The sequence below is a fragment of the Sitophilus oryzae genome, unplaced genomic scaffold (genome assembly GCF_002938485.1).
Source record: "Sitophilus oryzae breed Bouriz unplaced genomic scaffold, Soryzae_2.0 scaffold_172_pilon_pilon, whole genome shotgun sequence".
NCBI lineage: Eukaryota > Metazoa > Arthropoda > Insecta > Coleoptera > Curculionidae > Sitophilus > Sitophilus oryzae.
The window spans coordinates 6,142,057-6,166,420 of record NW_022146424.1 but is presented as its reverse complement, the minus strand read 5'-3'; the positions used below and the strand labels follow the sequence as shown (position 1 = coordinate 6,166,420).

The following is a 24,364-nucleotide window of genomic DNA, read 5'->3' as shown; positions in this document are numbered from 1 at the left end:
ACTTATTCATCATTTTTAAAATATACATGGAATGTAATATGTTTAGGTCGGCTATGTAACAGACTGTATTATAGATAGTTAGAAGAAAAATGTCATAAACATATCAGAACAGAATTATCCATATTGCAAGATTTTTTGCATAATCTGCGAATATGTGATATACAGGTTTTTACTCTCGAAAGAAAAATTTCTCAGCGCTATTAAAGAATTTAAAATAAAATTATATACACAATACAGAATTACTTATTATATTTATTTTTACAGACGCACATGAATGTATTTTCTATTGTTGTAACCAAAGTTAGTTAGTCTTTATCGTCTTTAGTGTATGGATCTGGTGGTCGCCTATAAAAACCAGCCGTCATTGGTCTTTTCTTGTATTTTGGCTTCTTCAGTTTCTCCTTGGGACATCTCTTACTGGAACCAGTATTGCCGTGTTCGCATGGTGGTGGTTGGCCTTCGTCATACCTCCTCTTTTTGTCAGCCAAGACAGTAGCCTGTTTTAATTCCACGGGCTATAAAAGAAATTTACTGTAGATACGATATCAAAGGTCATGAAACTGTACGAAGTTTTTCTACTAATTTTTTACTCAGTTCGTTCAGAACGAAAGAATACCACTAATATTACAGATTTAAAAGTAATATCTTGTAAGCTTTGAATAAAAAGATTAAGGAAGGAGCATATTAAAAATCTTAAATCGACTGCTGCGGGGTCCTACAATGACTTAAATTCCGGTTTATCAGTGCCGTTCTAATTTTATTCAAAACGTGTAAAAATATGATGTAGAGTAGACATGGGTTAGACTCTATAACTTGTTATTTTATTTTACGTTGTCAATAATTGTTGGTAGTTTGGTTTGGTTAGGTTGCGTGTGTGTGGCATATCTTTGTAGTCAGGAGAGTTCTCTCAAAACCTGAAATAAACAATGCAGGTTCGTATTTAAAAAAATTAAGTTAGCCTCTGTATCTCACAAATTATCAGCTAATTTGAAAAATTAAAAATACTATTATATAGCCCTACTAAAGTGGCTATGAGAATATGCAATTAGTTTTTTGATTTTTTAAAATGTAACAACAGGAAAAAATAAAATTCGTTTTCGAAAAAATCCGTTTTTTCCAAAAAACTCAGCAATCCTTCAAATTTTTAAAACTTCTTTCATGGCATCTTGGTGAACATCCCAAAGCGCAACTTTGCCCCAATTTTACCATGTTCGTATCTATTACGATTACCGAGATTTTGTAGCACCCTGTATTCTGATGAATTTGACACTTTATTTAAATTTAATATATATTTTCGTACTTTTGTGCGTTAAAATGATTGTTTTATACTATACTCTGTTTTTTTTCTCAGGTAAGATTTCGACAGACGATGACAGAAGAAAAACAGATGACGTCCCATACCAATCTATTTATTTTACTAAAAAAACTAATAATTTTTAAGTTAACTATGGATGTGTTTAAATATAAATCCGTTATGCGTCGTCTCTTGTTGTTTTTAACCAGTTTTAGTGGTTTATTTCAAAAATGACAGATCGTATTTCAATTTTATTGGTTTGACGCAACGATGAACGACAAACGGACGCGGATGCGTATGAACTCGCCTTTAGATTTTTGACGCTTGTCAAAGTCTTGCCAAATTATAGGTTATAATTTTGTGTCAACTTTTGTCAAATACCCTGCGTTTTGGAAGATGATGCATTTTGATTCGTGTTATTACCTGTGTTTTGTGTCCTTTAAAGTCAAGTGGAGGAAAAATCGAGTGTAACTGTAGACCGAGAGCACAGTGTATGGTTGTTAATACTCGCTGCCCAGGCAGAAAGTCTTATACACCAATAAAGTTACAAGTTACCATCAATAAAGTTCGTATACCATCTCGTCGTAGATAAGTGAATCTAGAATATTGTAGGACCATACTAAACACATACTAAAAACTGGAGTAGCTGTAAAATATCGACATCACACGATAGGTAAATAATGGATTTTAGTACTGCAGAAAAATAATGTCAAAAGGTACTGGTTCAAAAAAAATTAAGATTAAAGTTAATTAATCAACCTTTAAGGTATAAAATTTGGTAAGTGTTATTATTAATAAAATAGTTTGTTATATTTATGTTGTTTTATTTATTATATTACAAATTTGTATTTGTACATATAAGTTATATTGATAAATATAATCATAAATGCGGTGAGTTTCATAAAGCTTGAAAGTAAGAAATCGTTCTTTTTTTCTTTTTTTTTTTTTGGTATATGGTGTCTTGTTCTTGTTAGTTTTGTATTAACACATACCGTTTTGATTAAAAAAAATAACTCGATTACCTACATTTTTTCAGTTTTATACAGCTTTTTTCACAATATTTTGAAGTAATCACTTGTCAGTCAAATTTTAAATATTTCCTGCTATGCGTTCCAGTTGTACTAACTTATTTCTTTGTAAATTAAAATAAACTACTTTGAAATTAAAATGACAGACACATCTATCACTGTCAAGGATCTTCTCGCTGGACAGACTATATCAATCACGTCGCAAAAATTAAAACTTTTGTAACGTTTGAAAAAGAAATGTCTTTAAAATACAGAGCTACTACTTATCTGTATTTTATTTTTTCTAATACAGAAAAAAAATCAAAGATCTTATTAAAATCGGGGAAAAATAATTTTATTAGGCTCAGTGTCGGAGGCTCACACAAAAGAAAGATTGATGTAAACCCCTGTCAAATATCCAGTCATTAAAAACGGAAATTTATAACTCCCCTACCATTCTTACGCCTGTAATGGTGCCAAGACAATATTTTACACTTCTGGGCGCCATTGTTAGCACGCTTAAGATATTGCTTATGAAATTCCTTTGAAAAATGTCGATGGGTTATTTTGCAAATGCGCGAGACGAGAAGTTTTGCGCTTTTTAAAAACCCAAGAAAACATATAGAAATTAAAACAGACATAAAATTAGATAATTCTCCTTAATTTATTACTTCCTATATTCTACTAACAGTATAATTAATGCAACAATGTTAGTTTTAAAGTTTTTTATTCAAATTATATTATCATACAACAGCTGTCAGTATAATAAAATTTAATTTATTTTCTGCTCTTAACCTGGTCTTTAATCTTGTCTTTCTTTCTCCAAGTTTTTTTAGTCATTTCCTAAAATTAATTTAGAGCATTTATAGAAAACTATTTTTGGTAAAATAAAACACTAATACACCACTATACACCAAAACACTTACTTTTGCACTAGAGGCGTATTTTGTAATTAGATTAAAACTAAAAATATTATGGTGAATTAGTCTTTTATTTTGCTGTTGCAATACCGAATGTTCCAACCCCCCAACTGTAAATTAGTTTTAATTATTAGAAAGTAAATTATACTAGTAACCCAACCTGTTTGCTTCTTATGGTTTGTTTCCTGCATCCAGGTGGTTCACACTTTCCCTCCTAAAAAATATCATTAATGATTGTTGAAAAACAGCTGTCTAATATTTGTTTAGATATACATAAATATAAGGGATGTGTGGTACTTACCAGTGGTTCAGTGACGACACTTTTTTTACCTCTGCCAGACCACCAGTCAACATCACCATACTCAATATCCGTGTTCTATAAAGAAAGACAGAGCACTGTAACTAAAACTGTCACCGTCTTTCAAAATATGATACGATCGAAAAAAAATCGGCGTTAAAAACGGCTCGGGAATGACAATCGATAATAATTTTAGCGAAGTCAAGCCCGTACTCTTCTTTATTTTTTAAAGGGCGCTCACTGCCAGTTGGCATTTTATTTTTATATTGTGTAAAAGTGATTTTTATATGGCGTAGTTTAAAATTCTAAAGTGTGTCTGGAAAGGTTCTATTTTTTTTAATCTTTATATAATTAGTGTTAAATTTTATGTCAATTTCTAGTAAATGACGTCTAGAGAGTGACCTCGTCAAAATTATCATCGGTTGTCATTCCCAGCCCTCTTCGACGCCTTTTTTTCGGTCATACGGTATTACTCGAAATATTAGGCTATTAATATCTACACAGAAAATCATGTAAATTTATCCAAATTCCAAAATCTTACAGATACAAATACACAGTGTCTCTGAAAATGTGTTATTATCATTTTTAGAAAAATGCGTTCTTCGTAAAAGTTTCTGCTGCTTCAAAAATGGCTAACTCGTTTAAATTTCCATTTTTTTTATTTTTTTTTTGTTGATCCGGTAATAAATGTATACATATATTACATACATAATTAATTACATATACCGGGTGCGTCTCAAAAGTGGCTCACCCCTATAACTTTTTTATTTTTACAGTTAAAAAAACGAGATTTCAAAGTTTGCAGGTCAAGCTTAATTACGTGACTAAAAGTATATTGGATATGAATGATATTTCATTATTCCCTTTTTTAAAATTTACATGTGGCTTCCAAATGTTGAAGTATAAGCAATTTTATACTATGAAAATTCAAACACATAATAATTTAATTGAGTTGCTGCTTTATTTGCGATTTTTTTTATTTATACAAAGACATATTTTTTATATTTTAATAAAAATCTGGATCTGCTCTAGTTTTTCTGTTGGTTGGATGAATGCACCTGTTCCTCTCTGTATTCTGAAATAAATATACAAAACGATAAAAAATATCAAATGGCTATTTCTCCAAGGATATAGAACTCCAATTTCATATTTAGGCAAGTTACCCATAATATGAAAAAAGATTGTATTATCTTATCACACTTACCTTTATTTCCATCAAGGCGATAAAAATGTGTCACAATTCTTTCAAATTAAAACAAAAATAGCAATATGGGGAACTTGCCTTAATATAAATAATTAGATAATTATTTTTTTTAAGTTGTCATTTAAATAAATATATACAAAGGGGATAAAGGGGATAATCACATTAATGCAAATTCCCCAACTGCATTATTATTCAAGACACTTGAACCAACTTAAAATTATATACAGTCTTACAAAATATTATTTTATTGTAACTAAACATTTGCTAAGAGTATATATAACAGTGACAGCCCAAAAGTTTGCAATAAATGAAAAATAAATGAATTGGTAAAAATATGCAAAACTAGTTCAGTAACAAAAATATCAGTTTGGGTTTACATGCATCCGTAATTCGTCATATATCGTTCCGTCACTCCAATCATTTTTAAGTACGGCGGTCATTTTTGAAATAAACCAATAAACACGCTCATTCTTTAACTGTCATGGTCGTTGGCCGATAAATGTAAAGTGGAATAAGATGACAAGATATCATTTCAAAGACAAAATTTTCCGAAAAATGTACAAAAATACATAAATGTTATATTTCTTAAAGATATTTCTATTTTTTTTTGAAAAATATAGCATGCAAATGTAAAATCAATTTTATAAAACTTTCTATTTGTCACTTTTCGATACTTTGTCATGTAACCACATGACAGTTGAATTGTAAACTATAAGCGATACCAAATAAACTTTTAGTTACGTCATCGAGAGCGCAAGTTGTAAATTCATTGTTGCCAACCATGGACATATTCGCGCCGGGCTGACTCGCTTAAATTTAAATTTCCTGTGGTAGCTCTGCTGTAAAAAAGGTCATCTTGCCCCATTTATTTATTTATTTCCTGTCATTTTGGTTCGTTTTAACACTTTAGTTTTTATTACGAGTTTTTGGTTTAAGTGAATTGTGTTGTGATACTTTAAGCTAATTTTTTTTACTAGCAGACCTTGCAGTTCAGCAGAAAATTGTTCTTTTTAGAATTTTAGTGCGAAATATACAATAAGCTGAAGCAGCTTAACAGCCGTTGTAAAAAAACTCATCACCTCAACCTTATTAGAGGAAAAGCGGTAGTAATGGCCATTTATGTCCACTAAGCTAACTTTTGTAAAATATTTTGATTAAAAGAAATATGTAAAAATCGGCAACCCTGTGCCAGTCAAGCTTAATCACGCGACTAAAAGTTTAATTGGTATGAGCTATACAAATTGAGCGTTTATGTAGGCGCTCAGTTGGTACTGACCAAGCGTAACAAAAAACTTTTTTTTGCTCGCTTGGCTAGTGCAATATCAAACGATAAATTTAAAAAACCATGATAATTGAAAAACATGAGTCATTAATTATCATCAAAACCAAACTAAAAGTTTATTTGGTATGACCTATACCGGGTGCGTCTCAAAAGTGGCTCACCCCCTATAACTTTTTTATTTTTTCAGATAAAATCGAGATTTGGTATGTTAGTATATGACATAAATTAGGATTGATTGACATATTCAATTGTTTTCGGTCACTTCCGGTTTCATCGGAAATGACTACAACTTTTGATTTTTAAATGGCAGCCTCAGTATTTTTTACTTTATTCGATAGAAAATGACACTCTGAATAGAATGACATATTATATGTCAACTTTTGAAATTTTCGCATATTTTTTTTTGAGGGTGTGGTAAAAAACCTTTTATAGGCGAGTGGTGTTCGTTCCTATCACCATCTCGAGAGAGACGATCATAGAGACGAACCCCAAACAGTGTATTTTCGCATATGGTGTATTTGAAATTATAACTTGCGGTCCGTAACGAAAATTTGACTCAAAGTGTGTGGTATCAAATTATTCGTAAAAAATGCTTTTTCCAAATATGCTAATGAGCCACCCTCGTTCCATTCGAAAAAATTGAGATATGATTAAAAATACGATTTGGGCATCTTTTAACCGACCAGGACAAAACAGTAAAAACATTAGACGATCAAATCTATTTTTCCAAGGCTCCTTGATTTAAGATTAGTGTTTTTAACACAGCCATGGCACTCTAGACTGAAATTTAAAATACAATTTGTTTTTGAGTGAATATGTCGAAAGTTGACATATGATATGTCATTCGATTCAGAATGTCATTTTCTATCCAAGGGTGCCATTTAAAAATCAAAAGTGGCAGTCATTTCCGGTGAAACAGGAAGTAACCAAAAACAATTGAATACGTCAATTAATCCTAATTTATGGCATATACTAACATACCAAATCTCGTTTTTTATATGAAAAAATAAAAAAGTTATAGGGGTAAGCCACTTTTGAGACGCACCCGGTATATAAAAATTATGCCTCTTTGTTATTGGGTCTCTGTATGATTTTTTTCTATAACTCAATCTTTCTCGCCACTTATTACAAGCATTTTGATGAGCATACTTCTGTAAAAATGTATAATTTCTATAGGGAAATTGGAACAACTTTCGTTGCATTCGTTGCACGTCATCAGTGACACCATGCGTCGTCTTATGGAGTTTACTGGTGGTCGTATTATGATGTGCAACGAAAATTATTTTAATTTCCCTATAGAAAATATCAATTATAATAGAAATAATTCCATAAATTAATGATACGATGTACTCCTAGAACGTAAGCATAAATAAAATGTTTATTAATGATATCTCAATCTAAAATCTAATACTATAACCAAATTTAGTTGGTTAGTTTTAGTTTAGTTTAGACTATATAGTATTGTCAAAAATGATCTAATCTTTTCTGAAAATGTCACCAACCGCTATTTCTAAAACGTAGAGTAAACGCCACGAATGTTTGGGAGTGATTTATCGCTTGATGAAGTTAGAATCGACACGCGCGCTATCATTTTTACATTAAAAACGTAAATTTTTACCGCAGACGTAGGTTTTTAAAGGCCCGGTCTAATCATCTGCCTGCGCTCCTCCTACTTATTCTAAAATGTTGGCGTGATTGACAAAGACGATACTATATCGCGTTTCTTTGATTGATTCGTTTTTGTGCGTCAGTCCATTGATGTGCTTGCAGTGCGACCAATGGGGCACTCCATTTTATATTTATAACCAAATATATGTTTTGACAAGACTTTGACAGTTAAAACAACAAATTACAACAGATTATATATTGACTATTATATGACTTGAAACACCACGGCACTGGAATTAAGTTTTATGTGACCTTGAACAGTTAGTTCACATGGTAGCGACCGATGAATCACTCCCAAACATTCGTGGCGTTTACTATACTATATATGCAGTGTCATAGATAAAGTCTGCATCATATGGGATTATTTGTATTATTTGATTTGGATCAAATTTGGCTTTGGCGATATTTTTTTTCCTTGAAATAGAATAAAAAGGGCATAATAAAGTAACAAATAGGATTATTAGTCAAGTCTTGAGGGACTCCATTAGAAAAAGGAATTTCTTGTTGGTCAGTCAGATTTCCAGTTTGTCGGTCAAATATTTATCTAGTAGTCATATACAGGGTGGCGCACTTCATTCGCCTCGATTGATTATCCGAAATCAAAAAAATGTAGAAACAAAAATTTTTATGGGTATTATGTGAAGAGGTAATGTACATATAATCGAAAATTATTTTGAATTATACACATTGTTTCAGAATAACAAATACTGGAGAGCAAAGGTATTTAAACTCAAGAGATACAATTGTTTACTCTTTTCCTTCATCGGCCATTATTCTATCCTTATTTTCCCATCTCTCTTACACCGAAAACATTTGCCAGATTTACCTGTATATTAGTATTAGTATTCGATTAAATACCACAACCGATTATGAAGTAATAAATAATTTCGTTATATTTCTATAATATATCAAGTACATTAATTTGCTAACGTCAATTTTTTCATTTAATACTTAACTATTTTAAATTTTATAATGGAATAAGAATATCATGATCGTGTTTCTTTTAATAATAAAAAGCAATTTCGCAACGAACGAGTTTAAATATCTTTGCTGGAGAGCAATAAGCTATTTTTTATATAGGTAATTTTTAATTCAACTTAAGGCAAAAACTACGTCCAATGCCAAATTTCATCTACAAGATTAAATTCAAAATACTATATGATCGAAAATAAACTTTGATCATATAATATATACTTGATAACAAAGTCTAAATAATTTTGGAGAAACTTACATCGTATGCATTTTCCTTTGGTCTTTTTGGCTTCTTGCCTTTTCGACAATTCGGAGGTTTTTGTTTTTTCTCGCACATCAACAATTGTTCGATGTCGTTATTAGAAGGAAGGTCCATCCATGATCCATTCATTTCCAGCCTAAAAGCGATATATTATAAAATTAGAAAAAAACAACATTTTTTTCCTTGTTATACCGGATGCCTCTCAAAAGTGGCTCACCCCCTATAACTTTTTTATTTTATCAGATAAAAAAAACGAGATTTGGTATGTTAGTATATGACATAAATTAGAATTGATTATCGTATTCAATTGTTTTTAGTAACTTCCTGTTTCATCGGAAATGATTACAACTTTTGATTTTTAAACGGCACCCTAGGTATTTTTTACTTTATTCGATAGAAAATGACATTCTGAAATATGATAGAAAATGATTCTGAATAGAATGACATATCATATGTCAACTTTTGACATTTTTGCCTAAAACAATATTGAATTTAAAAATTCAATCTAGAGTGCCATGGCTGTGTTAAAAATACAAATTTTTAATCAAGGAGCCTTGGAAAAATAGATTTGATCGTCGATCGCCATGTTGGTCACATTGCGCCGCGATCAGCAATGTTGCCGTTTATTACTTGGCAATTATCATAATGTCAGTCATTATTTTGTACAATATCGTGTTGTTGTTGAATTTTTAGGAGTAATTATCGTTTTATTGCCAATTTTCATAGTCAAAAATTGTACTTTTAAGCACAGTTCTTTTAAGAACTAAATTTTTTGGAGTTTTTGCATTGCATTTCTTGAAATTGTGTATCGAAAATATGCGAAAGCATTTAAATAGTCGAAGCAAAGTGTTTGTAGCTTTCCTGATAAACTATTTTGAACGAGAACATGAAAATAAAGGTCCTTTATTACCTTTGACTGCAGTCAGAGGAGTAAGTTTGATTGGTAAGCACATTATATCATTTTCAAAATTATGTCTTATTTCGATTTGTAGCGACGCTGCTGCCTTAAATTTAAATATTGCTACTGTGAGCGTTAGTGACTACTGTTAATAAATAAATTAATTACTAAAATATTAGTTATTAAATTAAAAATAGAACGTAAAAATCTTTAAAAAATGATATAATAAATATATTGTGTTCCAATTTTACATTAAGATTCATCTCATAAGTACATCACAGTCTTACAGCGCTGTCGCCATCGCTTGTCATTCAAAGTTGATCACGTGCATCGGAAATTGTTTTGCAATTACTTTACAGGGAGAGTCTTTAAATAAGTACAAATATATTTAGGAGTGGTATATTTCGACCCCAAAAACACGTCTATGAGTTTTTTTCGCAAAATAAACATTTTGAGAGTTTGGTATTTTTTGGAATTTTATAGGGATCTTTTTTAATTTTTGGTTAAAAACATAATAGCTTGATATCATAGGCCAGTCGCCAAGTATTAAAAAATAGCTTATGGCGGGAGCAAATCCGGACAAGCTAGAATAAATTTTATTTTGTTTAGTTTAGTGTAAGGAACCACGTGTTAAATTTGCACCACCCCCAAAGCCCGGATTTGGCCGCCATCTTAGAAAAAGTGGCTAAAATTCGGTTTATTTTTCATTATTTGTCAATAACTCGATTTCTATCAACTTTAGTGCAAAAAATGTATAGACCAAAATTAAAGAAAAGCTCTATAAAAAACGTTCTATGTACTTTTTCCGTGCGACGACCCGTTCCCAAGTTATCTCGCTTTAAACACGCTAAATATATTATAACCAGTTATTATTTCCTCTGTTCTAGGCAGTTTTTGTCTTTCCAAGAACCTTACTCTTCGTATTTCTTCACGGATTTAGTGGCTGCGACACCACATCCGCATTATACAGACAAGGAAAAATGAAATGTTCCTTTGAAAAAGTTTTACAGAAAGAAAAAGAATTATTACAGACAGCAGCACAAACTTTCAAAGATCCAAACGCATCCCCAGAAGATATAGAAAAAGCTGGAGAACGATTTCTTCTTCATCTATATGGATCCAAAAAATGTGACTCATTAGATAAGTACAGATACCAGTGTTTCGTAAAATCTATTACCAAAAGCTTACCAAACTCATTACCACCGACCAAAGACGCAGCTCGCTTGCACTCCTTCCGTACGTACAGTCAGGTACAGCTATGGTATGGGAATGAAAAATCACCTCTAGATTGGGGATGGAAAAATTCAAAGAATGGGTTTATGCCCATTGCTACTTCCCAAGATGCAGTTCCCCAAGAATTATTAAATCTGATTTCATGTAAATGTGCCAAAGGTTGTAATACATCTTGTAGTTGCCGCAAAGCAGGTTTGCGTTGCTCGGTAATGTGTAATGTGTGCACTTTGTCAGGGCCAATCATGTTCGAATAGTTTGGAGATGGCTTAATTAGACGAAGATGAGTACGAGGACAATTTTCCTCTCGATAAAGATCAACGAAAAGAATATTCTGCACCTTATGAACCAGATCCGGAATATGATACAGATGTGGAAGACATTCTGGAAGATTATATTGAACAGGCAGTGACATCAAAAAAACGAAGGAACTCTGATGAACCTTCCACCTCAAAAGAAACCTAAGTTGACGACATGTGGATTAGGCCTACTGGAAATGGCGAGACCACTAAAAAAAAACGCGCCGGGTACTTTACCTCAAAGCAGTTTCCTGAGAGATAAGGCGGTTAAACTTGATTTTCCACCAGTCGCGCAACAATAAAAATTTAGTCCGTTATTGCAGCCATAATGCAAATTGCGTTCTTCCATTATGACCGCGACAGCACACTACTGCCAACCAGTAGCAAACAAGTTTTTAGGCTTTATGTCTTGGGGTGCCGTTCAAGGTGGTGTGGAAACAAGTACAGTTAAACAAGTACAGTTAATTTTGTTTTCGTAAAATTCGATACTTTGGGTAGGACATGGGTAGTAAAAAAACCATACAACGTTTTTTATAGAGTTTTTCCTCTTCTTTAATTTTGGTCCTACATATTTTACATTAAAGTTGATAGAAATCGAGTTATATTGACAAATAATGAAAAATAAACCAAATTTTAGCCAATTTTTCCAAGATGGCGGCCAAATCCGGGCTTTACGGGGAGTGCAAATTTAATACATGCTTCTCGACACCAAACTAAACAAAATAAAATTTATTCCAGCTTGTCCGGATTTGCTCCCGCCATCGATGCACTTGCCGACTGGCCTAATCATGGCAACATACAAAAAAAAAGAATTTACAAGAAAAAAGAATTATTTACTCTAAAAAAGGTTTCTCGTAAATAATTCACTAAATCTTTTTTTGAGTGTACCTACTTGACTCTCTCCATAGTGTAGGGATTGATTATTTCGTCGCCAACTCCCAAGTCCCCATCCCTCAGCACCATGTTTACGCACCTCTTCTTCTTGCCCGTTTGTTTCTTGTTTTTTCGTCCTTCGCTCTCTTCTTTCTGCCTGCGCACTTCGCAAGGACCCGGCGGTTCCGTGCAGGGACTCTTAACGATGCCGCACTTCTTGCCTTTGCCACAAAGGTATTCCCTTACGGCGTTGATGGGGGGTGTGTGGGGGCCAGGAGTCACCACTCCGTTCACCATACTTCTTTGTAGGGTGGTAGATGTGCTGGAAAATAAAAGTGCCTTGATCATTGTAATTAGGTTTTCCAAACCGGGATTCCGAATGTATATTTATCCCCGAAATCCCGATATTAAATCTCGAGATCCCAAAAATCTTGAAAAATCTAAAATGCCTAATTTAAAATGATTCGACTTTATACACTTTATGCCAACTTGCACCGTTTGTATAAACTTTGTTTAAAGGCTAAACAGTGATTAACTATAATATTTTATTTGCACCATTACGTAATAGTACGAGAGCTAGCAACGTCGGAAAAACAAGTACTTTAAGACGTCTGGCTCTTTGATATATCTTTTACTATGCTCTCTAGAACAGCATGCAGCCCGTCTGGCTACCGGTAAACGTTGCGTTCCCTACTGTGCATTGAAAGAAGATCCTATATTTTTATTAGTCCTTTAAATCCTAGTATTGAATATAAATCGAACATGTCTCCATTGCGCCGTGCGTAGAGTTTCCGACCACGAACCGATGATTCAGAGTTCGAATCCGGGTCAGGACAAAGACTTTTTTAGTTTATTTTCGTTTATATTCTGATAGTAAAGTATTAAATATTTGTTTTTTTTTAATCACCAGAATTATTTAATATAATATATAAAATATCAATCACTTCCGGTATCCCGGGATTATAGGTTCTTATCCCGAGATTTCAAAACGGTATCCTGATTCCGAAAATTGTTAATTATTAAAAAAAATTATCGTTGTCATCGATTGCAGATCAACTATTTTCTTTTAGAATTACTGATATTTAAATCATTTATTATGAAGTGCTTTCTTGTACCTGTAATTTCTTCTTCCCCTAACAGGTTTGCCTGGTTCAATTGTGTCTGCGCCGTCGCACGTACGCCAAGGACATTGCTGACACTCCGACGGATCTTCTGGCAAGTTTTCTGCGCAGCTCTCGCTGTACGCAGGATATGGGGCATATTTCTTCGTACAATTAGGCTATACAATAAAATATCAACATTTTAAAATCAGGTTACTAAAATCAGAGTGACTGCGAGACCTCAATGCGGAACTCGAATAGCCAGATGCTACGTCTTCTCAGTGTTACTCTATGGATGTGAGAGCTGGACACTGGATTCACAGACCGAAAAGAGAATAGAAGCCTTCGAAATGTATGTATACAGACGGATGCTGCGAATCTCATGGGTACAAAATCTAAGGGTACAAAGGATCACCAACGATGAAGTACTCCAGCGCATGCAGATACAAAAAGAGATACTATGAACACCATCAAGGAAAGAAAAATGCAATACCTAGGTTATGTGATGAGACGTGGTAGATACGAAATACTGCGCCTCATAATAGAGGGCAAAGTGCAAGGGAACAGATCAGTGGGAAGACGCCAGAACTCATTGCTAAAAGATTTAAAGAGATGGTTTGAACGCTCGTCTGCGAAAATCTTCCGGGTTGCAGTTTCCAGAGCCACAATTGACATTTGAGTCGCCAACCTTCGGCAGGAGAGGGCGTGATAAGAAGAAGAAGAAGAACTAAAATTATTTATTGGACATCTATTAACTTATAAGAAAACAGACTACAATAAAGAATAAACATTTTACATGAGCATTTAATTAGGTATAGGGTGTCTCAAATTGATGTATTGTAGATTTTCTGGTAAGATTTTACCAAAAAGCTATTCTGTTGCTCTCTAACACATTCTTATGCCATTCATATGAATTTTTGGAATAAGTGCGATAAATCATTGATTTCGTTTGGAACCTTACAGGCTTTCAAAATCCTTAATAAAAAATTTAGGGCCATATTTAAAAAAAGAAAGGTCATGATGCCAGCTAAAGATCCTAATAAATGTGTACAGTCTAATCTGACTAATATGTTATACTTACGTCCAAATAATTCAGTTTGCAGTTTGAACCGGGAGACTGTTCGCAATCATCGAGTTTGTACCTGGGGCAATTTCTGGACAACTTGCAATTTTTAGGTTTGGTAAGTTTGACGCATTTGTTTAATTTATTATGACACTTGCCTTCGGAATTGTTTTCGGCGGGGGCTCTGCCATAGAAAGGGTTGCTCAACTAGAAAGTAAACGTGTTTTTAGTCAAAATGTAGATGTTTTGATTATGTTATACCACAGACTATTCATAACCAGCCTGCCGACTTATTATTCAGTATGTCCCCGGATTGAATAAAAAAATATATTATTGACATTTTGAGAAAAACAGGTTCTCCATTAAAAACATTTGCTCTTTCTAAAATGGTTAATCCCGTTTATGCTTTTCCAAATTTTCAGTTTGAGAGAAAAAAAAATTAAAATATGGTTGAATGAAAGCGCTAATACAAAAGGCGTTTCTATGGTAATATAAATTCAATTTTATAGATCAATATAATATTTCATATCAATTATTAAACTTTCAGTTACGTAAACGAAGGCGCGATTTTTAAAGTTATTGTTGCCAACCATGGACATAATTTGGATTGGTAATTTGTTTGACTAACTGGAATTTAAATTTCGCGCTGAAGATTCAGGTGGTAGCTCTGCTATAAAGAATATCAAGTTGCCACATTTATTTATTTATTTCCTGACATTGCCATTGGTTTTGACACTTTAGTTTTGTATTACGAGTTTTTGGTTTAAATAAATAATGTTGTGATAATTTAAGCTTAAAAATGTTAACTAGCAAACCTTGCAGTCGGACATTGTTCTTTTTACAACCACTTCTTACTTTTTACAACCACGGATATTAAGCTATTACGGCTATCGTACTAGCCGTAATAGCTTAATATCCGTAAAAAACTCATCGCAACTTTATTAGAATATTTTGAACAGGAAAGCGGTAGTAATACCTTTATGACCCTTTAGTGCTGTTAAGAAAGTGAGTTTTGTTGATGTAAATGATAATTCTTTATACAGGGTGTCTCAGATTTTAATCGGGAAAATTTAATAGACGATAGAACTTGCAAAAATAAAACAAAGAGTTCATATCAACTTGTAAGATTTAAAGCTTCCTTTTCGAGATACAGGGTACCATTAGAATACCAATTATAATATTAATTACCAATTAGAATTTAATTTTTTTCACAAGAAGTAAGCAAGATAGACAAAAAAGTCAGGAAACAAAAAAATAATATTTTTAATTACTAAATCCAAAAATAATATTAAACTTCTAAAAAAGCAGTGGCGTGCCTATTTTTTCCTTTAAAATAATTTAACAGTGATGACCCACCGCCGCACAGTGGAACGAGCTTATGGGAGCGGTTGGACATGAGGTTTTCTTCTCAGCACTTTTAATCCAAAAGACGAAAAAATGATTTTTATATACCGTAATAATGTATAAACAGAACAATTTTAAATTTTAATGAAAGAAAGTGGTTGGCTCATTACAAACCATCCACAGGGTGACCTAAAAATATAGTATGTTTTGGAAAAATCTTAGAATTTTTAAATGCTTATAAACTTTGCCAAACTGTCGTGGAATGTTTTAGTTTTAATCTTTTTAAAAAGAAATAGCGTTAGATTTTACCACTGAGATCTAGGACTACTGATACCATGTTATAAAAATATGGTAATTAAGGGCTTATATTTTCCTATTTAATATAATTTTGCTAATATCTTCGGTTTGAAAAAAGATATCAAGATGCGGTTTTCACTCTTTAAGCTTTCATTACTCTTTACTATTAGCTAAAATTATATATATTATCGCATTTTTTGAAAAAAACGCGCAATGTTTGTTAATTGTAAGACAGCGCCCCGTAGCGTCTACGTTCAAAAGCTTAGTATTATTTTTTATATGGTATAATATAGAGTAAGAAACGCTCTTTTAAGTGAGCCCCCGCTAGTTGGATTCCGTCCATCCAGTCCGGAGTTATTAATATTTAAATAAAAGTAGATCTAACTTTCCCCCACCACTTTATTTTGGCATAGAGTGACATGGCTAACAGAAAATATTCAGAATTTACTGAAGATTATGAAGCTATTATTTATACTACCCTTTATCTAGGCAAAATTGTGTAAAAACTCCATTTTCTTATTTTTTATAGCAGTTGTGCCCTCTAGTGGCCATTCTACAAACTTGAAAATAATTTCCAGCAATTTCTCATGGCCTCTTTAGTTATGAATATTTTTTTCCGCCGGCCTCACGGCTAATACTTTCCGAGATATAGCCGAAAGCTATTCTTAGTCGGACACCCTGTACAATTTATTATAAGCAAAGAATATAACAGTAAATCAACGCACTAGAATATTTTTATTACAAATAAAAAAGTTCAACACTGCACTTTAACCCGCTTTCTTTTTCCATAAGTTTTCTATATATTTGTAGCACCCTGTATCTGTTTTTGATTTAAGCGTCATTTTGTATTTATCCAATTAATAATTAAATATTAATAAATTTATAAAAAAATAAAGATAATTTGACTCTAAAAATTTTAAATTAATTTATTGGAATTGAAAACTTTTTTGATTTTGGTATAGCATGTATTAGTAATATATAAAATGAAAATGTTTAGAGGGGGGCAACCTGGGGTAAGATGTTAAATTAGTTTCGTTATTAGAAAGGCTTAATCTACCTTGTGACATATATAAAGTCTTGGCCAACTTTGGCCATTTTTTTATTTTTCTACATACACATTTTTTTGCTACTAAATATAGTATTTAGTAACAAAAAAATGTTTATGTGTCTCTTATATACAATTACTGTTCTCCCAAACTTTTGTGACTATATATATCTTTTATTTAAAAGTGAAAACAATCATTTGCACTAATATATATGGTTAAAAAAAAGTATTAATGTCTTTGCCACTTTTTATAAAACTAGGTTGTTTCACAAGAAATGAACACCATAATTAAGTCAGTGTAATATCTTCATTTGAAACTTTTCAAACAGACATATAATTAAAAATATTTTTTTGAGTTGGATAAAATATAACGGTCTGGACTTTAAGTAATTAAAATCTTCTACCAAAATTATTTAATTTAAAATTTTATTTTTAAGTCAATGTCCAACATTTTATATTGGGTCTTTCCACCGTGCGCCGCCCCTGGCCATTAAACTTAAATCTAACTACATCAAATTAAGTCCCATAGTAAGTATTATAAACTGGTCAAGTTATATCAAAATCGATTAAATAGTTTTTCAAATATCTTAATTTTTTTAAGTAACTTTAACACCCTGTATCTCGAAAAGGAAGCTTTAAATCTTACAAGTTGATATGAAGATTACAGTTGTGGGTTGGAACCTTTGGTGTTACACAGCAAAATAAAAACACTAAATCACCACAATACACCAAAACACTTTTTTTTTTCAAAAAGTTAACTAATTTAACTTTTCTAATATGTCTTGAAAACCTTTCTCTAAAAAACGCAACATTCACCGGTCAACGTATCCTCGAAAAAGAAAACATATTATAGCTTATATCGCCGAAAAGCTTAAAAAATTGCGCTTTTTATGAAGTCGTGGCCAACTATGGTTTCAATTTAAAAAAAAACATTGTATCATATGTCAAAAATAACAGGCTTTAGAGAAAAACGGAGGACACAATCTCATTAAGGATGTGATTATCTACAACTATTATCTGAAAACTTTTTGTCTAAAATAACTTATAATGGAATTAGGGACAATTTTTAAAATAGCCGAAATTTGTTTTTTTTTTAAATATCTAGTAAGCCATGAACTTTTTCAAAAATCTAAAAGGCGCATATTTATGACCCCACAAAACTGCAATTCTTTCCCCATTTAACCGACTCTCTATCTCCAGTAGTTTCCGAGATACCCATAGAGAACATCGTAGAAACTCACCCTGTATATAAACTTTTTAGGACTTTTTAGGAAAAAATCAAATATATTTTCATATTTTTATAATTTTCGAATTAATGAACGATTCAAGTCACTTTATTGTTTGTTATCTACTATAATCTGCCGAACAGGAGAATCCCTGACTGTAACGATAGAATCTGTCATTTTAATTTACAGGCAAATTGAAATTTGTAATTTTTTTATATCATCTGTCGAAATCTTCTCTAACTAGTTGGGCAGACTTTAGCAATAATTTAGGTAAAAACTATATAGTTTAATGAAACAGTATATTACAATTAAATATTATAGATAATTCTTACCGACGAATAATGCCTGTAGGAGGGGACAGAGATTTTCGATTTTAGTAATTTGTCTTCCGCCTTTTGCATGTCACTGTAAACAACGTTTACAGCGCCCTTCGTTTCTATTTTGGCTGGAAACGGACTGTTAGTGCCCCTAAAATAATAAAAGCCAAATAAAACACTAATTCACCACAATACACCCAAACACTTTTTTAAACACGCGTTCGGCTAACTATATTAGCATCTTCAGCAGATGATTAAAACTAAACTAACATCTACAAATTGAGAGTTTATATAGGCGCTTAGTTGGTACTGACCAAGCGTAACAAAACAAACTTTATTTGGCTCGCTTGACTATTGAAATGTCAAATGAGAAATTTAAAAAACGATGATAATTGAAGACTATGAGTCAGAAACTGGCTAAATTCCAAAAAGAAAATTGGGTTTTTATCTTTAAAATGTACTAACGAATGATATATCAATTAAGCTACGTGTAGGGATGGGATAACTCGAGCGAAAATTCGCGCCCTGCCTAGTGAGAACCACCAAAGTAACGTAGCATCTGACGTGGCACATACATGGCAATGATATAGCAATAAGGTTACAGTACAATGCTACCACGACAAATGACACGTTTCTGACAGCGCTACTTCAATGTGCGCTGACACGCTTATTGTCGTTTGTTCAATTCGATGCTTTGAATAAGATGACTAAGGAAGGAGCATATCAAAAATCTTAGGTGCACCGCGATGGGCCTCAAATATGGCCGACTTAAATTCCGGTTTATCAGTGCCGTTCTAATTTTATTTAAAAAATGTAAAACTATGATATAGGGTAGACGTGGGGTAGACTCGCTTTTTTATTTTACGTTGTGAATAAATGTTGGTAGCAGGGTTCGGAAAACTACATGTTACTTTTAAAAACTACATAAACAACATTACATGTAGTTAATGTAGTTTATGTAGAGAGTGTAGTTTATGTAACCTATGTATGTAACTTTCAAATATCAAAGGTTTGAGGTGAGGTTATAATAAGTTGAAGCATCTAAATTCTTTGACATCTAATCTTTGACAAGTAAATAAAAGCAAAAAATGGAAGAAAAAATATATAATTAGTTAGTTTAAGTGAATTTCATAAATGATCGGTTTACTACACGTATGTATATTATATAGTCACTTACTAGCGAAAAAGTTGTTCCATTATTTCACCTCGATTTTTTGCCGAGATCTACCGCAGGCTACACAACCAACTATTTTAGAGTCTTTTTCGATAAATCGTGATAGTGTCACTGTTAATTTAAGTTCTGCCACAATTTCCATCTAGATTTACTACCTTTATACAACTATCAGTAGTAGAATAAATAATAAATAACATAAAATAAGCTCCGTAAAGACTGACAAATCCACAAAATTTTAAATCAAATTCAAATGTGTCAAATGAATCGTCAAACAGAACTGTCAAGGATCCCCACTCTTGAGTCCTTTTTCCGCCCACCATGCATGAATACATGGATAACATTATGCTCCTTCCTTAATCTTCTTATTCAAAGATTCGATGTAACTTGCTATATGCATGTTACTTGCCAAATTACGCGCCACGTCAGATGCTACGTTACTTTGGTGGGCGGAATAAAAATCTAAATCACAAGTCATTTCGAAAAAGGCTTAAATTTTAAGTCTTAAGTCAGATTTCGAAAAATGATTTAAAATCAAATGATTTAAAAAAAAATTAAAAAGCCATTCAAATGATTTAAATGAAAAAAAGACTTAAGTCTATAAGCTAAGTTTTCTGTGAGCTTGCAGCTCTCTTTACAATTTTACAATGTTACAACTTTTACAATGCTGTACAATGCTTACAACCTCTTTACAATGCTTGTTAACCCATTTACGCCCTGTATTTTTAGTTTCAGTTGCGTTATGTTTGTAAAAAAATGTACAAATGTACAGATAAATTGCACACTGAATTAAAGAAAGAACTTGATACGGATTCGTTAAACTGTCACAAAATTGTCAGGTAAAAAGAATAAAGTTGTGCAATACTAGAAAAACTTACATGTCATCTGACCATTTCGCTTGTCTATAATCGAAGCGAAACAATGGCCCAGCGGCAGGCTGCAATTCGGAAAAAATGTGACTCTCTTCGGGATCTTCGAATTTGATTTCGGGCAAATGTTTCGGCTTTTCCGTCGTTTTGATTTTGTATCTGTAGCTGGGCCCGGTCCTGTGCTCGTAGTAATTGATGTTTGCGGCTTGTGAGCTGGCGTTAACAATGGCTTCGGATTTTGACGATATGTACTTGTTACACTTAAAATAACGGTTAAATAACAACGGGAAATCAATAAAAATGAATCTACTCACGGTTTGAATAACTTCACTGGTAATTTTGGATGTTCGCAGAGCCATTTTGGCTCGATGATGTCGAAAGATGGAAAATAAAACAACAACTGACTTTTCTTGTTTATTTGCTCGTCATGGTTATCATTGTTTCATGGCACTCTTACCAGCGTCATTATTACGTTGTCAACATGACACAGGATTAATTAATTTTATACTTCACTGTCAAATAATATTTTGCCCTTCAAAATGACAAGTAACTTTCAGATATTTTTAAAAAATATCATTCAAAGCCCGTCAAAATTTTAGGTCGCGAAATTGTTTTGGGTCGCCATCGTTATACGCAATCTGCCGCTGCTATAGCCGTTGCTAAGAACAGCCGCAAACAATAACGGAAATACTTTTCTCTTGTCAAAGTCAGAATCTTCAAAAATTATAAAATCTTTCAAAATTTAAACTGCCCTCATTGAAAAGATACCGAAAAGTATTTAAAGCGTCCGTTCTCAAAATAATTACCCAAGTAGCATTTTCACGACTTGCGACCACATGTTTACTAAACATAACGTTGGATTAGTTACAAAAAATAGTTAGCTCCTTACCTTGGGTATTAAAATAAATGTAAACGTTGTTATAACGTTGTGCCGACGTTGAACTAGTACTACAACAAAGTAAAAGCTTCTGCGACGTCGAATAAACGTTGTCTTGTAACCTTTTTTGCTTAAGTGATCTTTAGGTGATTCGGACAACGTAGTTACAATCGTTACAATGTTGGCCAATAAAGAGTTTTCCGACGTCACTTTCAGGACCTATTCCAACGTTGTGCAAACGTCGTCTGTTTTACTAATTCCAACGTTGTTTAGATTTCCTTATTCTTACGTTGGTAGGACGTCGAGCAACTACCTTTTTGCAACTGTATTCACTTCATTGTTCTGTTCAGTCAGACAGTTCAGTGCTGTTTTTGTTTTTATAAAAAAAAACTTAATTAAAATGGGACGTAAGAAAGGCACATATAAAACTAAACTTAAATATACTTTAATATTACCGATACTTTATCCACTCCCTCGTTTATTTAGAATATAGAGGGCGGCACAAGCTAGACTCTAGGATGACTAAATTAGGCAATCTTGCGACTAGTATACTGCCTGTTAAGGCTGAACTGCGATTTTATTAGTCCAGTATGCGACTACTCGAACTACTCCATCTTAATCTCCAAAACCACAAAGTGAAAGCCGCCATGTTGTTGAATAAGAAAATGTTTCGTTCCTAAAATAGCAATTCCTGCTTTTTGAATACATTAACTTGAGATATTTGACCCTAAACAACACGCGGCAACAATTTTTTTTCGACTGCGAATAAATTATTCTCATTTCACTAAAAAAAATTCAAGAAAATTTTTAAAACTTCTTTAATCTTAAGGCCCATTAGTATTTTTCAAAGTAGAAACAATACATTTATCAATAAAGTTGTTTGCGTTTAACTTTTTTGCCTTGGGTAACGAGTTACAGAGTTGGTTAAAGTGTTTCAATAATTATGATCTTGAAACATCCTCCACACTTAAATACTTTTGCTTTTGTTTTGTTTTCCTTTACTGCCATCAGGCATATGTCGCTAACTAAATCATAAAAATAATATTTTTACTATAATTATCCCAATTTAGGATAAAACGCGACTTAGAGGCCATATTATTATAGTTTTGTATTTCTGTGAATTAGGATTTTAAACAACGTTGCATTTTGTACTAAATTAGGCTGCTAGCTAACGTAGGTATCCAACGCCGTTTCGACCCAAAAATTATTCTCCAAACTAGTGCAGACTAGGGTTGGCACGAGGTTGTGCCCTAAGGTTGTGCCGACGCCGTTGCGCCCCGACGTTTGCTCGCGTGACAACGTTATCCCGACGTCCAAATGCTGCTTGGGTATTGCTATCTTGTGAGTTTAATTTAAATTTCATTTACTCAAACCCGTGATAATTGTGAGAAAGTGGCATTAAAAACTTAAAAAGCTGTGTTGTGAACTGCAAAAACCATCGTGGATTGTGGCATAACGTCGGTTTCCAACTTATAAAAAGGTTCCCAATGTTTCGTAGGTATTTCATACATATCCTTATATAAAATAAATTTTCTTGTATGCAACACACTGTATTTTATTTATAAAATTAAAAGAAAATAATAACCAATTTGAATAAATAATATTTGGCAATATAATTCCGGAAAAAGCCGAACCGATCCGAAATTATTAAAAGCTTTGGGTCGCGACCGTTGCAAGAATAGCGCCAAATACTATTTATATCTATACATTGTCATTATGGGCACTTTCCAATCTAAACTTGTTTCATTTATCTATGAATAATATATTTTCATAAGCAGTGAGTACAAGTTTTGTATGATTAATGATCTGTTTAAATCGATACAAAGATCGATAGTAGTAGAAGTCGATTTAGTATTTAGAATTACAGTCTTAACTCGTTTTAGTGTGTGCTGTGCCTCAAAAGGAAAAAAACGAATTTTACCAAAAGCGGCGATTATGGAGGGCTTAAGACTCCATAGCGGCGATATTACTCAGGGTAATATCGTAGAGTTAAGAAGCCCTGAACATATTTACACTTATCCAAGACGTGAGCCAGGGCTGGTATCTCGACAAAAGAAATATATTTTCTCTTTACCGTTTTTCAAATGAGTCCAAAATAACCGTTCAAGTTTGAAAATTTAAATAGAAAGATTTATTTAAAAAAAAAATTGTGAGTCACCTGCTTTTCTCTGTATTTGCATCCATTCTTTTAGTGTCGTAACCATAGAATAAAGCCTTAAGCATGGTAGATTAAAAAATTATACCGTGGGTAAATTTGCGGTGAACAGGCAGTTCTACAAAGTTTTCTAAAATATAAAGGAAATTTTTTAAAAAATGCACGATTTTCAAGGGGGGAGAGTTTTTGATAACTGTCTGCCGCTGTTTTAGCCACGATCTTTTTGTCTGCCCTTTTGCATACGGCTTTTAAATTGAATAAATATATGACATTTCACAAATCGTCATGCATATGAGCCATATTTTTTTCCAAAATTTTATGCCTCTTTCGCGTTGTCTGTCGGCATTTTAGCGACAAGGAAAATGTCTGCTAACAATGTTTCACGTTCCTTAATAAATAAAAGCTATTTTCGCAATTATAACTCGTGTACCTGATAATATTTTTAGTGTCAAAATTTTACCCTTTCGATTGGCCGCCCCCGCTTTAAGACATGACTATTTCATAATGGCTACACATAAGGAGATTTCGCAAGAAAAATTAACCATTTAACGATAATAAGGTTTTTTATGTAGCCAGCTCTTAGACTATAACGGGACTGCATGAAATACTTTAGTCGGACACTTCTAACGTCTGCGGCATCGAGCGCTGCGGTCGGAACTTTTAAAATCAACTGAAATGCACCAAGCCGATAGT

General features: G+C 32.8%; 1 protein-coding gene across 3 annotated transcripts; it reads right to left on the bottom strand.

Moving 5' to 3' along the window:
* Positions 1-232: 232 nt before the first annotated feature.
* LOC115881608 lies at positions 233-21,104 on the bottom strand. 3 transcript variants are annotated; one of them, XM_030899157.1, is made up of 10 exons: positions 20,954-21,104; positions 20,649-20,899; positions 18,615-18,750; positions 14,389-14,577; positions 13,323-13,486; positions 12,227-12,529; positions 8,905-9,043; positions 3,523-3,597; positions 3,382-3,435; positions 3,061-3,144 (listed from the first exon to the last, which is right to left on the bottom strand). In XM_030899157.1, the coding sequence occupies exons 1-10, from the start codon at positions 20,996-20,998 to the stop codon at positions 3,079-3,081; spliced, it is 1,422 nt and encodes a 473-aa protein (XP_030755017.1). In that variant the 5' UTR covers positions 20,999-21,104; the 3' UTR covers positions 3,061-3,078. The 3 variants fall into 3 exon arrangements, with proteins under 3 accessions (XP_030755016.1, XP_030755017.1, XP_030755018.1); XM_030899156.1 differs by lacking the exons at positions 3,061-3,144; positions 3,382-3,435; positions 3,523-3,597 and adding an exon at positions 233-515; XM_030899158.1 differs by lacking the exons at positions 3,061-3,144; positions 3,382-3,435; positions 3,523-3,597 and adding an exon at positions 4,459-4,594.
* Between the last annotated feature and the right edge of the window lie 3,260 nt (positions 21,105-24,364).